This window comes from Falco rusticolus, chromosome 5 (assembly GCF_015220075.1).
Source record: "Falco rusticolus isolate bFalRus1 chromosome 5, bFalRus1.pri, whole genome shotgun sequence".
Taxonomy (NCBI): domain Eukaryota; kingdom Metazoa; phylum Chordata; class Aves; order Falconiformes; family Falconidae; genus Falco; species Falco rusticolus.
Window position 1 is genome coordinate 88,214,674 of NC_051191.1, and position 14,119 is coordinate 88,228,792.

General features: G+C 47.1%; 1 protein-coding gene across 1 annotated transcript in view; it reads right to left on the reverse strand.

Moving 5' to 3' along the window:
• Positions 1-14,119, reverse strand: part of ARHGAP31 (Rho GTPase activating protein 31) — a 60,887-nt gene that overhangs the window by 7,514 nt on the left and 39,254 nt on the right. The window contains exons 4-11 of the mRNA XM_037388728.1: positions 11,125-11,207; positions 10,396-10,503; positions 8,543-8,688; positions 6,556-6,754; positions 4,677-4,801; positions 2,212-2,271; positions 927-1,553; positions 285-598 (exon numbers count right to left, since the gene is read on the reverse strand). Of these exons, the coding sequence (XP_037244625.1) occupies positions 285-598; positions 927-1,553; positions 2,212-2,271; positions 4,677-4,801; positions 6,556-6,754; positions 8,543-8,688; positions 10,396-10,503; positions 11,125-11,207 (1,662 nt within the window). The remainder of the gene's footprint in view (positions 1-284; positions 599-926; positions 1,554-2,211; positions 2,272-4,676; positions 4,802-6,555; positions 6,755-8,542; positions 8,689-10,395; positions 10,504-11,124; positions 11,208-14,119) is intronic.

Consider the following 14,119-nt stretch of genomic DNA (forward strand, 5'->3'; position numbering starts at 1 on the left):
TGGTCTCACATCTGGAGAGTGTCAGAGCAGACAGATAGTACTGACTGCAATTGTACAGATACAAGAAAAGAAGACCAAAAGGAGACAGCAGGTAGTTGTGTGAAGGTAAATCACCACATGGCAATGTGGACAGAAGTGAAATCAGTACATAGTTCTTGACCCTGCTCAGCCTAGGTCATAGACTGAGGTTTTGTGACTATGGACACACAACGAGACTTTAAACAACCTCCCAGGTGCCACCATAACGTTGTCCCCCATCTTTTTTCTCATGCTTTCTTCCTTACCACATCTCTTAAGCGCAACTCTTCCTCTGTCTTGGCTGTCTCGACCTCCTGCTGGCCACAGCTGCCTTCTGAGGAGACATCCTTCATCTTGAGCTGTCCTTGCTCTGCCTTGTCCGCAGGGAGCTGCCCTGTATGAACCTCACAGGCCGGTGTTTGTTCCAAGGTGGGACTCGGCTCTGAGGACTGCTGGGGGCTGCTGGTGCTGCTTGTGCAGCTGCTTTGCCCACACAACATCTCCTGGTTTTCTGCCACTGGCTGTGGACTGTCTGAGGACTCAGGTTTCCTGGCTGCCACCAGCTCCTCAGGGTGAGAGCCTGGATCAAACCCACAAATGAACAGTGTAACTACTTGTGACTGAAAAAATGTGCCCCGAGACAAAGCAGTGCTGTTTCAACCTAATGCCAACTAACAAAGCTAAAGAGCTCCCTCCGGGTGCAGCAGGACGTTGCTGGGAGGCCACCCACCTCCCCAGTCTCATTACTGCAACAAGCACCAACCTGACCTGCTACGATCAACACCCACCCTGCTGCAGCTTGGTCTCTTTCCAAGAGCAGGCTGGAGCAACCTCCACACCACCAAGCAACAGGGCACCTCCAGTAGCCCGACAGAGGCTCCACATCCCCCTCCTTAACACACTTTTACCTCTGGATGATGCCGCTGGCAGGGTGGGCACCAGCTGTTTCTCCTTCCTCTCTGGCACCTGCTCTGTCCTCATGTGGGTCCCTGCTTCCAGGGCAGAGGGGCTCGGGCTCTCAGCCACCAGAGAAGACAGCTCCTCTAGGCTGGAGAGGGAAATTTTCTCCTTGGCGGGCACACGGCAGGGTGTGCTGTTGGTGCTGATGACTGCAGATACCCGCAGGGGAACAGAGACGGCGAAAGGCTCTGAGATGTTCAGAGCTTTTCTCTGGTGACGAGGGGAGGCCTCCAAGGGAAAGAGGCTGCTTGGGAAGCCTGACTTGGCTGCTGTTTCTGAGGTGTAGAACATTCGGCCGCCTTTGGGGGAAGTCTGCTCGTTTTCAGCATCCTCTGCTGCCCGGAAGACCTTCAGCTGCTCAGGGGGTGGCTTTGCCTGTGGTGTCCGGGGGGAACCTTTCTCCCCACTCAGCTCTGAGCTTCCTTTGGCCCCCATGGCAGATCCTTCCCTCTCCCACTCATTCTCCTTGCTGAGGTCATATGAGCTGCCTGTGCCTCCTGTCCGTATCTTCATCACCGGAACAAAAAACCCTCCAGTAGTCACTGTCCGTTTGAATCTGCTCTTTTCATCCTCCCCTAGAGTAAGGAAGATAGAAGGAAGTCAGTGGGAAGCAAAGCACTAGCAAACAACCCTCCTCAGTCCCTCCAGGGATGAGTCTTGCCGTGGTGAATACCCGCATTTCCCCCGAAAGATGGGGATAGCAGGTACCAAAGACCTTCGAGGCTCCAGCCTCCTCCCAGCTGGGCAGGCAGGGCTGGATAGGATGCCCTCCAGTGGAAGTCACCTAGGACTTTTATTAGAGGTACCTCTCAGTCAGGCACAGCCAAGTCTAGTGCTAGTGTCCATTGCCTGCAAAGATCATAACTCTTTTAATCATAACCAACTCAATCGTTAGCTTATTGCAAGAACTTTTTCATTTATGGATGGGAAATTTGTGCCCAGAATAAACAAGAGCAAAATCAAAGCAATGCCACTGCTAAGAAAGATGCACCTAGGCACAGTGGCAACTCTCAGGCGTGTGTGCCAATATAAAAGACACAGAAAAGGGTTAAAAATGCACACACACACAAAGGTGGGGGCACATGTCAGCAGCCATGGCATAAGCATACAAAGGTACAGACATGTGAGATAGGCAGAGAAACAGACGGCTGCATCCGTGCAAGCACAGGGGGAAGCTTGAGGATGCAGAGGTGCAATCCTTCACCCCTGTGCTGTAGGTTATTGACGTCTCACCTTCCACCGGCAGGGAACACAGCGAGTCCATGCTCTTCGCAGGCCGAATTGTTGCTTTTTCTGTGGAAAACGAGTTTTAGAAGCAGGCTTCAGATCCTGCAGCTTTGCAGGTTTCAGCCCATAAAGACCAAAGGCTACATATAGACGGGCATGCCAAGCAGACATCAAAGTTATTTTCCGTTTCAAAACATTCCCCCTCTGTACCCACACCACGCGGCTTATTACCCACAACACTTGTCCACACAGCTGTGGATCTGCTAGCGCTAACAACAGCTTTGCACCTGCCGGACATGTGGAGAGCTATACTTAACCCAGCCAGTCATCACCATCTCCACTGTGAAGCAGTTACACATCCCCAAAGCTGTTATGCGCCACTGCCCTCCCCAATCAAGCCAGGCTATTGGTTGTGGGGACTTTTTAACTAAACTGACATAAATGACAAAAAACCGATGCCTCTCATTCCTGATAGCAAATGTTAGGTTATTTTTATGTTGCACTCCCAGGCTCTTTTGCTGGCATGTTCATAACCTGCCTCCAGCAAGCTCTCCGGGAAATTTATGAGGGCAGTAAGCAACCTATTTTCCTGGTCATCCTCGCTGGACTTGATCATCCAGAAACAAGCTGCCATTTGTCACCAGGCACTCTACGGGTCTGCTCCTGAGAGGTTTTGGAAGCGTGTTGCTGTTACTGCCCTGAAAAGGGGAGGTGGGGGGAATGTAGCTGGCAAGGAAGACAAGTTAGTCTCTGGCAGCCCAAAAAGGGTCTTTGGAGCTCTGGAAAATGTCTGGGAGAAAAGTTTGCTGTTTACAACGTTGCACAAAATAGGTAAGGTAGAACGTGAGCAGGCTTGGACTTCGTTTGTTTATACGATTAAGGCTTCTGGGACTGACTTTCACATGAGCATAGGAGAAACACCAGCTACTTTTTGCATTTATATGGAGTCCTGGCTACCTTCTACGTTCATATGGCATGATGTCTTGAGCACTGGCTCCACTTTCCCGGAGGAACAGAATTCAAGCTGTGTAGCTCACATTTCATGTAACTCGCCGGCTTGTGCTCATGGACACAAACTGTGTTAAAGCATGTGCTGAATTTCAACAGCAAGTTCTTCTGTTTCCTCACACTAGGCTGTAAGCAGAGAAGACACAAGAATACAACAGGGCAGTGCTAAAGCACGGCTTCTCAAAAGCACTACTCCAGTGCCTAAATCTCTGCACGCGCCTGTGCTCTTGTGTGTCCTGATGGTGAAAATGTACAGCCTCCTGCCACTCCGCACCGTGCTTGGAACACTGCGATCACTGGGCTCCAGACATTCCTGGGCATCCTTGGGCTAGTGCTATTTTGGGACAGAGTATTCCTTATCAAAGTGAGAAGGTGATCCCATGATCAAAATAGGATGGAGAGCTATTTTGAGGTCTGCCAGGGGCACCCTATGCGAGGCCATTTGTACATGCAAAACACAGGGGAAGGCAGGGGTCCAAGAAGAGCTGGATCTAGCATTTGGCTTAACACTCACTTCTGATCCAAACACAGCCTCTCTTTTATGTGATGACAGGTAATGTGGTCAACATTGACTGTATTATTTTAAGTCTTGCAGTGTTTGGTAGTGCTCCCCCAAACAGCAGCTCCTGGAGTCATGAGATTATCCAAAAAGAATTCCACCTTCATCTTCCTTTTCAAAAGCAAATTTCTTGACTTGGAGATACTCCAAAAATTTAGGAGATATAAACCTGAAACACTTCTTTATGAACTCGGGTAACAAAGGGTATGCTTTCTTTTAAGAATTATGATTACTTTTCAGGCAGCTTCATGATTTTTGGAACTTGAGTCATCATTTCTGAACACTGGGAATTGGCACTGCCATGTGATTTTCTAGGAAGCTGAGTGTTTAAGAGATTGCAGCTCAGGAGGAACTAGAATTTGGGATTACAGCCAGGAGAAAAGACAACTTCTCTCTTGTAAATTCTGCAAAAGTAATAGCTTCCTTCAAAGTGCTGAGAGCCAGGAGCCACAGGAACTCCTGGCACCTTGTTTTTCACAGACACTGAACACTGTTGGTCCTTTAATGCCCTTTAGCAGAAGGATAGCCTGGAAGGACAGCCATTCACCCAGTGCCATGTGAGGAACATCAGGAGCCAGAGACTGGCTGGCCTGGAAAGGTGGACTAATCCAAACCTACGTAACATTTCCTAGTCCCCAAGCTTGACAGCTGGGCAATGGGAGCCTGTTTCTCACTCACCAAAATGGTGTATTTACTGTAGCTGTCTGGCATATTCTCCTGCAAGAGTGTTTCTCTCCATCACATGACAAGGAGATGTGCATGAAGCCAGGCAACAAACATGACACCGTTTGACTATGTCAAGTCTAATGGTATTGGTGTCCTGGGGATACAGGTTGCCCCATGCTATCAGTATTGCAGAAGGAAGCTTCAGAGAGAAATACTTAACTGAAAAGTGTTTTCTTACCAGAGAGCTTCTGCGCCCTTACGAAGACGCTCCCATTTCGACTCAGTTTAGACTTTGATTCTGAGCCAGAACGGCCCAAGTTAAATATCGACTTCCATTTCTTGGACTTGGTAGATAATTTTCTCCTGGAAGGAAAAAGGGCTCAGGAGGTTACCAAACCCTGGAGACTTTTGTCTTAATATCCCACGAAAGCCTCTGAGCTCTCTCCCCTCGACACTGTCTCTCTTTTCTTCTCACAGCTCTTTTAATTCTAAGGCATGCAAGGCATAGCTACACAACCAACTCTTGCTTTTCTGTAACTCAGTTATCTGTACTGCTATTTAACCATGTCATGGATGGAAAGACACCTAAGCTGACTCTTCAGAGAGTTGAATCTGGCATCACGCTACAGCAACTGTGATTGACTGAGCAATCAACCATGCCTGTCTCCACAAAGGAGGGGTTTCGAGGCTACAGCTATCTTGCAATACAGTAAAGAAAAATTGCCTTTTTAACAGGTTTTAATGACAGAATGCAAGATAAATTCCAGAGAACTGATGGAACTGGTACTATCACTCAGTGCACAAAGCTATCTTTTAAAGCCCACGTCTTACAGTTTTTATGAATTTGCGAAAATAAAAGGATCTCTTAATACAAACTAGCTATTAATGCTTCTCAGGCCAACATTAATCTAATCATAGGTGTTATATGATCATATGCAAATATAATGTACTAAGCAAAAAAGAGGAGTCATAAGGGGATTAAATTAATTTCTCGTAACTCTCAGAGGAAGTTCGACACCAGTTCCCTGTGCCTCTTTGGAAATCACTTTAAACAGAAAGAAGATGCTGCTCCTGCAGCCAGGTTTCTTTTATGCATATTAATGCATGAAGCTGTTTCAGTTCCTTCACATTCCCATTCTGACTCCTCCTTCAATCTCCCCTCTTCCAGAGCCAGAACATATCTCCCTGTCTTGTTCTCCATAATGGGCTTTTACCCCCATAGTTCTGCCTTTCTTTCAGATCAGTGCTCTGAAGTGCACAAATCAGTCCTACAAAGAGGATTAATATCTTGGGGATAGGACTGTTCTTTTCAAATGAGAAAGGAAAAGGCACTCTAGAGGGGCAATACAGCCTTTTGTCTCAAGCTGGTTATCCTTTTGCCAGTGTTCTGTTAGATGGCTTCTTTTTGCTTTAATATATCAAGTGCAAATAAATATCTTTGCTTCAGTGCTTTATGGCTCAGTAGATTAATGCGCTTCCTGCTGCAGAGGCTATAATCTCTCAGAACCAGGCAGTAGAGTGACCATATATTAGCAGATAGATAGACCAATAGATAAATACTTACGCTGGGCAGCAGTGCCAACAGCTGGAACAACCTCAGCTGGAATGGGACTATTCTCCCTGCATAGGCATAGGTGGCATAGGTGCCACTGTGTACATATTTCTCCACTCTAGGAGTGAAAATTCACCTTTGTGCTTGGCTACGAGTGCAGAGGAACCTGGAGAAGGATGAAGCTGAGCAGGTCAATGCCACCAGGAGTGCCATGGACCAGCCACCAGCAGGTGGAACTCATAGGAGAGCTATGTCTAGACCTGCTCCACGTTCAGCCCGTGTTTAGCCAAATCCTAGGCTGCCACAAGGGTTCAAAGACAATTCCTCCTGCAGGAGGTCTGCAAGGTTCTGCCCCGTTGGAGGGACAGAGACTAGCAGGGCATTGAACCCAGCAACTGCAATGCTTCTCGAGAGCAGCTGTGCCTCCTTTGAGAAGGGCACAGACTTTTCTCTCGATGGTGGCTGTAGGTGTTGGGGGTGTCACGCCAACAAAAGTCTCATTTCCCAATCATGCTGGAGAACCTGCACCCTTTCATTTGCACTTTACCCTCCTCTTGGCACTCACTTGCTGTCGGGGAGGTCAACAACTGTGTGGAAGAGGGACCCAGTCACGGGGACAATTTCAGGCAAGCTGTTCTCTCTCCTTTCCTTCCGAGCAGGGTGGGAGGCAGACAGGCTCCGTGCCTGCGCTTCTTCCAGGCTCACCAGCTTCATCGGCAGGGAGGCCGAGGGGAGGGTCAGGCTTTTCACAACCGATACACTCTCTGAAAAACAAGAAAGTGCATTCCAGCCTGGGGTGAGGAGAGACGAGCGCAAGGGCTTCATGTCTTTATTTGCCTGGAACATCTCCTGTGGAGGGGGGAAAGGAGTGGCACGTGCAGGGAGAGAGGCTTTTTGTCAGATAAGTCTTCCAGCTCCCCAGCAACCTTATCCATCTGAGTGCATTCCCAGCAGGGCCACAATTGCCAGCCAAAGGCTGCGTTGTGCAGACTTGCTGCCTCTGCTGTAGATAATTCAGTGTGAAAGAGGCATCTCTCAAAGCCACCAGGATTCACCCATTCCCCTTTCTCCTCTCTCCTTCCTTCCATCCCCAGATTTTGGAGCAGTTCAGCCACCGATCCAAACCTAGTGGCTAATCCTTTCTCTCACTTCCACATCTTTCTCCTTGCCTTGTTCCAGGAAGGGGGATTATGCTAAGAAACAGCTTCACGTTACCTTCCTAACGCATTTCAGGGCTATGGCAAGCGACGTGACCAACAGCCCTGGGTACTGAAGGTCTCTGTTGACATGGACAGTGGCAAAGCCAACCTCCCATGTGCCACCCCAGTAACAGCCCTGTCCCAAACAGACCAGCTCAAGGTGCAATGAATGAAGTGCAGGTTCTGAAGTCCACTCAGTACTTAGCCCTACTGCTGAAGTAGGGTGCAAGCTACTGCCTGTGCAGAGGGACTGGGTGAAGGGACGCTTTCCCTCTTAGAAATCAACTGGGACCATCAGCATGTCCTTCTTTTGACTCCACAGGGCTGTCAAAGGCCGCCGATGTTCAGCACTTAGCAAACTTGGGCCAGTTTTGGCCCAGTGACCTGCAGTACAACCAGAAGCCTTGAAATTTAATTTACTAGCCAGTGATTTGCTACAATGCTTAAGTCAGTATGAGAGCAATTCCTCCCTCCGTGCCTTCTGCCAGGGCACAAATAAATGCATAGGGATGGCAGAGCAGGGGTGCTACAGGTGGAGCAGGGCACCGCTCTGGGAACATGGGCTCCAGGGACAGACTAGCAGAGAATGCCACATGTTAAGGGAAATGTGATGGGACGAGCTGACACAGGGCTGGAAAGTAGGAGGGTGGTTACTCCCTCACTTCTGAAGGTATTGTGAGTCTTCCCAGTGTGTAAAACAGATAGATGCGTATTTCTGAAATGATGTGTGGTCACAGTAGATCCAAGCCCTCTCACTTCCCAGACTTACATGCATTTTGACAACAAATCCATCGCTAAATAACAAAATCATCATCTTTGAAAGCTGTTGGTGTCCCAGGAAAAAAAGCAAATCTCTTTCGTAAAATGTGCCAGGTACAAGACAAAAGTTATTAGAACACCAGCTTAAGTTTTGTCCCAGGAGTGTGGCCTCTGACTTGGGTGGATATGGTGGCTGCAGGGCAGGCATCATCGGTATGAGGAATTATAACCGGGGGAGCCTGAGAGAAGAACTGAGACTGTGGCTTATGGGCTTAGAAAGAAAGCCTGGACCAGAACTGAGAAGCAGTGAGGTGGTCTTCCTTTTGTGGAAAGGGTTAAGCCAGGTGAGATCATCCAAAAGATGAGCTATAGGGCGATCTGGGAGCACACTGAAGGAGGCTAGTGTTCAAAAGGGAAATGTTAGAGGTAGGGATGAAGAGGGCAAGAGTAATGAAGGATTGAGGCCAAGGTGAAATTGGGGGAGTCTGTGAGGATGGTAAGGGTGGATGTGCTTGAAATATTAGTTGCAGAGGATACCGTTAGAGCTGAAGTTCATGGCAAGTGACACATGGACCAGGTTGAGGATATTGTTACCAATGTTCTCTGCAGAGCTGGCTTTTCTGTTGTGGCTGAAGATCTGATCCACATGATTCAGGATGAACTCGATCACCAGCTGCTGCACTCGCACCTCCAGGAAAGCTGCATCCCCATTGCAGCCAACTGCCTCAATCTCCTTTGACCTGCCGGAGGAAAGAGGTGTACTAGTAGCCAGCATTGCCACACACAGCCCCTGGGAAGGGAAGACCAGCTTTCACAGGGATGTTTTCCCCACTCTTACTGCACTTCTCGCTCTCCTTTGCTCACAGGCCCTCATTGTCTCTCTGCCTTCTCACTCTTTTAGAAATTATTTTCCCTGTTTTTTCTGCCATGTCTGTTATTTTCTTTCCTGCCTGTGTTATTTTCCCTACTTAGCTTTAAGTTCTTCAGCAGCAGATAAAACTGTGACTCTCAAACTCCCTTCTTCTCCTTCTTTGCTCCTTTTTTAGCTAGCTATTTCAGAGTTGGGCCTGAAAGACAGCACAGGAGCCTTCAAACTCCCGTTTCCAGATCCCTGCTCAACGCTTCAATCAGCTCTCAGTGAAATCCCTTAGAACCCTGCTCAGGTCTTCCCCATGCCAATTTCTTCAGTGCTTTGCCATGTGCCCCAGTAGCCTCCTCTCTGCCCTCTGCACTCCCATATCCTCACTCTCGCTCTCAGCAAAGAAACATTCCTTATCTTGACATGCCTAAGTGTTGCTGAAGAAATTATCTCTGGGCAATGGATCCTTTGTAAAGTTAATGACTGGTGTGTTAGATAATAACCTGGGGCACTGCCAAGAGGATAACCCTGTAAGGAGACTGCAGTTGCATTGCTTGCTCCTTTCTTTTCCTCCCTCAGACTTGCACTCACAAAAGATTGCAAAAGGAAACAGACTTCAGGTTTTTTGATGAGGACAGATGCTAGACTGAAAGCATCTCAGCAGTAAAAGCTGGCTTTCTGATATTCAATGGTGTCAACATTTGGTTCATTTTCAGAACCTGCTCTGCCTGTTTTGTCATTTAGAAGGGTGAGACAACTTTTTTAGAAACTGCTTTTCAGGTCCCTACCTCTCTAGGCAATGTCCTTTGCCCCTGTCCTCTGTCAGCCCAGGGGTCCCCCCACCAGCTCTGCCATTGCCCCTCTCCCACCCAGCTGCAGCCCTGGACTCTCCCTGCATACTTCATGCCTCTCAGTACATGGGTATGGGGCAGGCAGGGAAGGGAATTGCAAAAATATACAAAATATTTCAATTTTTTTTCCTGCAGCTACTATTATTTTTGTTCTGCTTAGCTGTACAACATATCAGCCAAACCTCTGAATCTTACCCGTGCTGCTTCCCAGCGGAGTGCCAGGCATAACAAACACGACGGACTACCTGGTGGTCTTCAGATGTGACACCAGTGGCCATCTGAAGCCCACCAAGCTCATCTCACTTTTGCTCAAGCAGATGTGGGCAGAGGTCTGTAGTGTTATTGCCCTGTTTCTCTCCCCTCCAAGCCTTGCACTGCAGAAGCCCTGGCACTGTCAGAAATGCCATTTCCTTTCCGTGGTGATGAGCTAACCCCTCATTTTTAAATTGATGTGCTCAGCTTGCAAATAACAGCTTTTTTTTTTTTTTTTCTTTTAATAAGAAATACACAAACCCACAGGCTTCCTTGAAAGCTGGCAGTAAAACCTCAGATTATTCAACCTGGAAGACTTTTTTTCTCCTTTTAAAAGCTGTTTTCTGTGTTCTACTGTTTCCTTTAGTCATTCTGCTTTTCCCTGACTTCGCGTTCCCCTCAGGGGTTGGGTCTCCAGGCTCGGGTGCTGGTGGTCCCCTTGGAGCTCAGCATGGTGCTGTGGGTAAGAGGACTCTCTACTGTACCTGAGGAGGTTGGGAGCCCACACCAAGGCCAGGTTTCTGGTGTGCATGTTGGTCATGTTGCTGAAGGAGGCCAGGTGAGTGAGGTGCTTGATCAGGTATTCCAGTGTTCTGCAGTGGTGTCACATGAAGAAAGAAAAATGTGTCAAGTGACCGGTGCCTGCCCACTGGGACAGCAAGGCTCAGACCCAGACCTGGCCTCAGAGTCATCCCCTCCTCGAGGAAGGCAGTGTTTGTAATGGCACAACATAGGACAGAGGATTGACAGCACCAGCATTTACATGGGATGGCAGGGAACACCTGAACAGCTGTGCTCTGGGGTGGCCAGAGATAGGGCATGAATCAAACAACCCTTAGCCTGATGGTGAGAAGAAGATGCCAGGTGGATGGGAGAGGGAGCAGGATGCTGCGAAGGCTGAGAGCTTAGCTCTTGCAAGCACCTCCAGCAGATCATCTTCTCCTCACCCCACCCAGGACACTGGCCAAGGGTGCCACAGGGGTCATGCCGAGGAAAGGAGGATGATAAACCACAGCAGCGAGAGCTTATTCAATCTCTAACGGTTTGTTCAATGATATTTAAGTGCCAGCTAAATTGTTGTCAGATTTGGAAATTGTGAGTCAGCTTTTAGGAAATGACTTCTGGAAATTAACCCCAGCACTGTTTCAGGCAACGTTCCCTGATGGTGAGGGTCACCACACTGTTCCTCAGTACCTCGGTGGACACGTTCTCACCTGTAATGCGATGGTGGGAGCTCCTGGATGACATTTTGGATTCTTGCCAACTGCTCGTCCTCAGGGAAGCGTGATACTGCTTCCTGCGGAGATACAGGGAAACATTCTGCCCTGGCAATTGACTCAGGGGAAAAGGAAGAGGGATAAGGAGGGTCACAAGAGACAGCCTGTCCCAGAGGGAATGCTCTCTTGTTACATTACAGAGCTGATGGTAGAAGTTGCTTTGTGTCCCCGGCACATCAGAGTTTTGCTGTGCTGTTATTTCATGTCTCAGTGCATCCTTCCCACACTCTGGGACATGGTGGTCAGTGTTTTGGGGAGAGGGGCTTTAAGGACTGAGACCTTCAATCAGGAGTTATGTTTCCTTTTTCTTTTTTTTTTTTTTTTTTTGTTCTTTTTCTCTTTTAACTTGGACAGGGATGAGTGGAATAGAAAGAGAGAAGTGAAAATAATGGAAAAAATAAAAAATTGTGGCCCAACCCCTCCCTGAAACTGTGTTAAAAATAAAGCAGGTCTTCCACATTCTGTGTTATGAAAACAGCTTGGATACACATGTTCCATATTCTTCAAAATAAGCAACATTCTGGCTGTTTTATGAAGATACCTATAGGGATTGTTTGCGTGACTTTGCATCTTTTATGACGGGAGGAGCCTTAGCCAACTCACTGCCCAGGTAGATTAATAAATACTTGTACTCAAGGTTAGACTAGGTTAGACAAAATCAAGGTTATACGTTTTGGTCTTGAGCAAGTCTTTACAGACCAAGAGCTTAGAGAGCCACGATAAGCTTGCGTCTGCATTCCTAGGAGTTTACTGCATTGGTATTCATCTGTTCAGCTTTTCTCTCTCAATATTTGTGCTGGGGGAGGACAAACCACCAGTGAGTTCAAACAATGCATGACTGTCTGGGAACCTCCTGCCTACCCTACTGCCACTGGAGTTTGGAGCGAGTTCAAAGAAAGATGCCGGGACCCACGCTGCCAGCAGAAGCTTTGCCTACAGACAGACGTCAGCTCTGCTAGGAAAGGAAAGGAAGGAAACAACCCATCCCAAACCACCCGCCGTTTAAACGTTATGAACCTGAAATTAGCAGCCACAACTAGAGAAACATCTTCTTGTAGCAGTCATTACAACATCCACACTGATGCTGCAGCCATCTCTGTTCTGGTCACTGTGCTTTTCCCAGCAGACCACTGCTCATGTACAACCACCAGCAAACCAAACATTGCCAGCTTCAAGGTCAGAGGTGAATATGAATCACATTTTATTCCTTAACACTGGGATATGAGGTCTATGCCCTCTAGTCCAAACCTCTCACCAGTGTGATGGCAAAGAAAAACAAGTGAGCTTACAGGCTGGGTGTACCTGAGATACAGATGCACTTGTTTTGCCCAAATTAAAGGTAGGTGAATTCTTTCTATTACTTTTTATGCTTTTTATGCATAACTACAGCTCGCCCCACCTTTTTTTTTCCTTCTTTTTTCTTTCTTTTCTTTTCTTTTTTTTTTTTTACAAAAAAAAAGCCTATTACCATTAGCCCAGAAATTCTAAGAAATCCTGTGATCTTCATACAAGGTTTCCAGTTGAATGGTGTTGTCCAAAGACAGAGATGGAGAGAAATATAAACTTTAACTGGAGCATCTAAAACATTAGATACAACTAGATTGTACATGGTATTTTCTCTCCCAGTGCTTTTCATTCCCATATTCAACTTCCATGTCTCAAAGACCCAATGCTTAGACAGTAAATACCAGGTTCTCTGAGGTCATGACCCGTTCAAACCTCCAAGCCACATTTCTGACCTCTATGTCTTGTGCCTTTGAAATCTGAGGCCCCCTCCAAAACTCAGGATTACAGCAGCGGAATACAGATTTTAAGGAAAAACCAATAACTACATTTATTACATGTCTGTTAATCATGGTATGAATTTATGTAATTTAGGATTTTTTTTTCCTCCACTGGTGATTCTGGCGGTGCACAATTCATAAGCCCGGGTTAACAAGTGGAACAGAGTCTGGAGAGATGAGCTAGGCTTGGTCTCCTGCAGCTGGTTTGCTCTGAGGGAGTATCGGTCCCTCTATGCCCAGGCTAGAACAAGCCAAGCAGGGTCAACTTATCTATCCTGTGAAACCAGCATCCACCACTAGAATACAAGATGGCAAGACGGAGAGCATGAGGGGAGATCATTTTGCAAAAGCTGATAGCCAGTGAGGTCGTGACTGGGATGTTACATCTGTGAACTTGACATAGTGATGACCAAAATCCCAACCCCTCTCTATTCATTAAGAATTTGACTTTCTTTAGCCACAAATGTCTGAATCACTCTGGTGACTCAAAGCAGAGCCTATCCCATCTCAGAGACAGCTCCGACTGACTCAGGCTGGGATTAGCATACATCCTTTACTCCTACCAGCGCTCTTCTGCTGCGGCGCAGCTGCCACCGTCCCCTGTTCAGACACCCCACGCATACACATGCTCCTCGCAGTTTTTCTGCTCCTTGGGGAACTGGTCTTTTTTTTCTTTCTTTCCTCCTGGTATCTGACTGTGCTTCCTGTCAGCTGGGTTACCCATTATACATCCTCACTGAGTACACTTACGTGAATAACAGATTTTGTGGCTGAGCAGACAAACGAAAAAGCCAGAGATTAAAAAAAAAAAATAAAATCCATTGTAGGTGAATCCAAAGTGATAACAATTTGGGGAGCTGGGATTTTAAAAAACATTTGTTCAAGGTTGACTAAAGCATCACACTCAACCATAACTGAAAGAAGTTATCATTTAAATTTGGGGCTGTTTAACCCTTTTCTGAAAGGCATTTTATTTAAGAGTTAGATGTGTTGATTTAATGTTCAAACATTTCCTTTAGAAAGTATTTGTAAAAGAAACATTTAGACAGTTACAGAAATGTTTTCCCTTTTGTTTTTGAATAAAACTATTTACCAAATGTATCTACCGAAAATCTGCAAGTCATCATCCCAAAACTGCACTTTTCAGC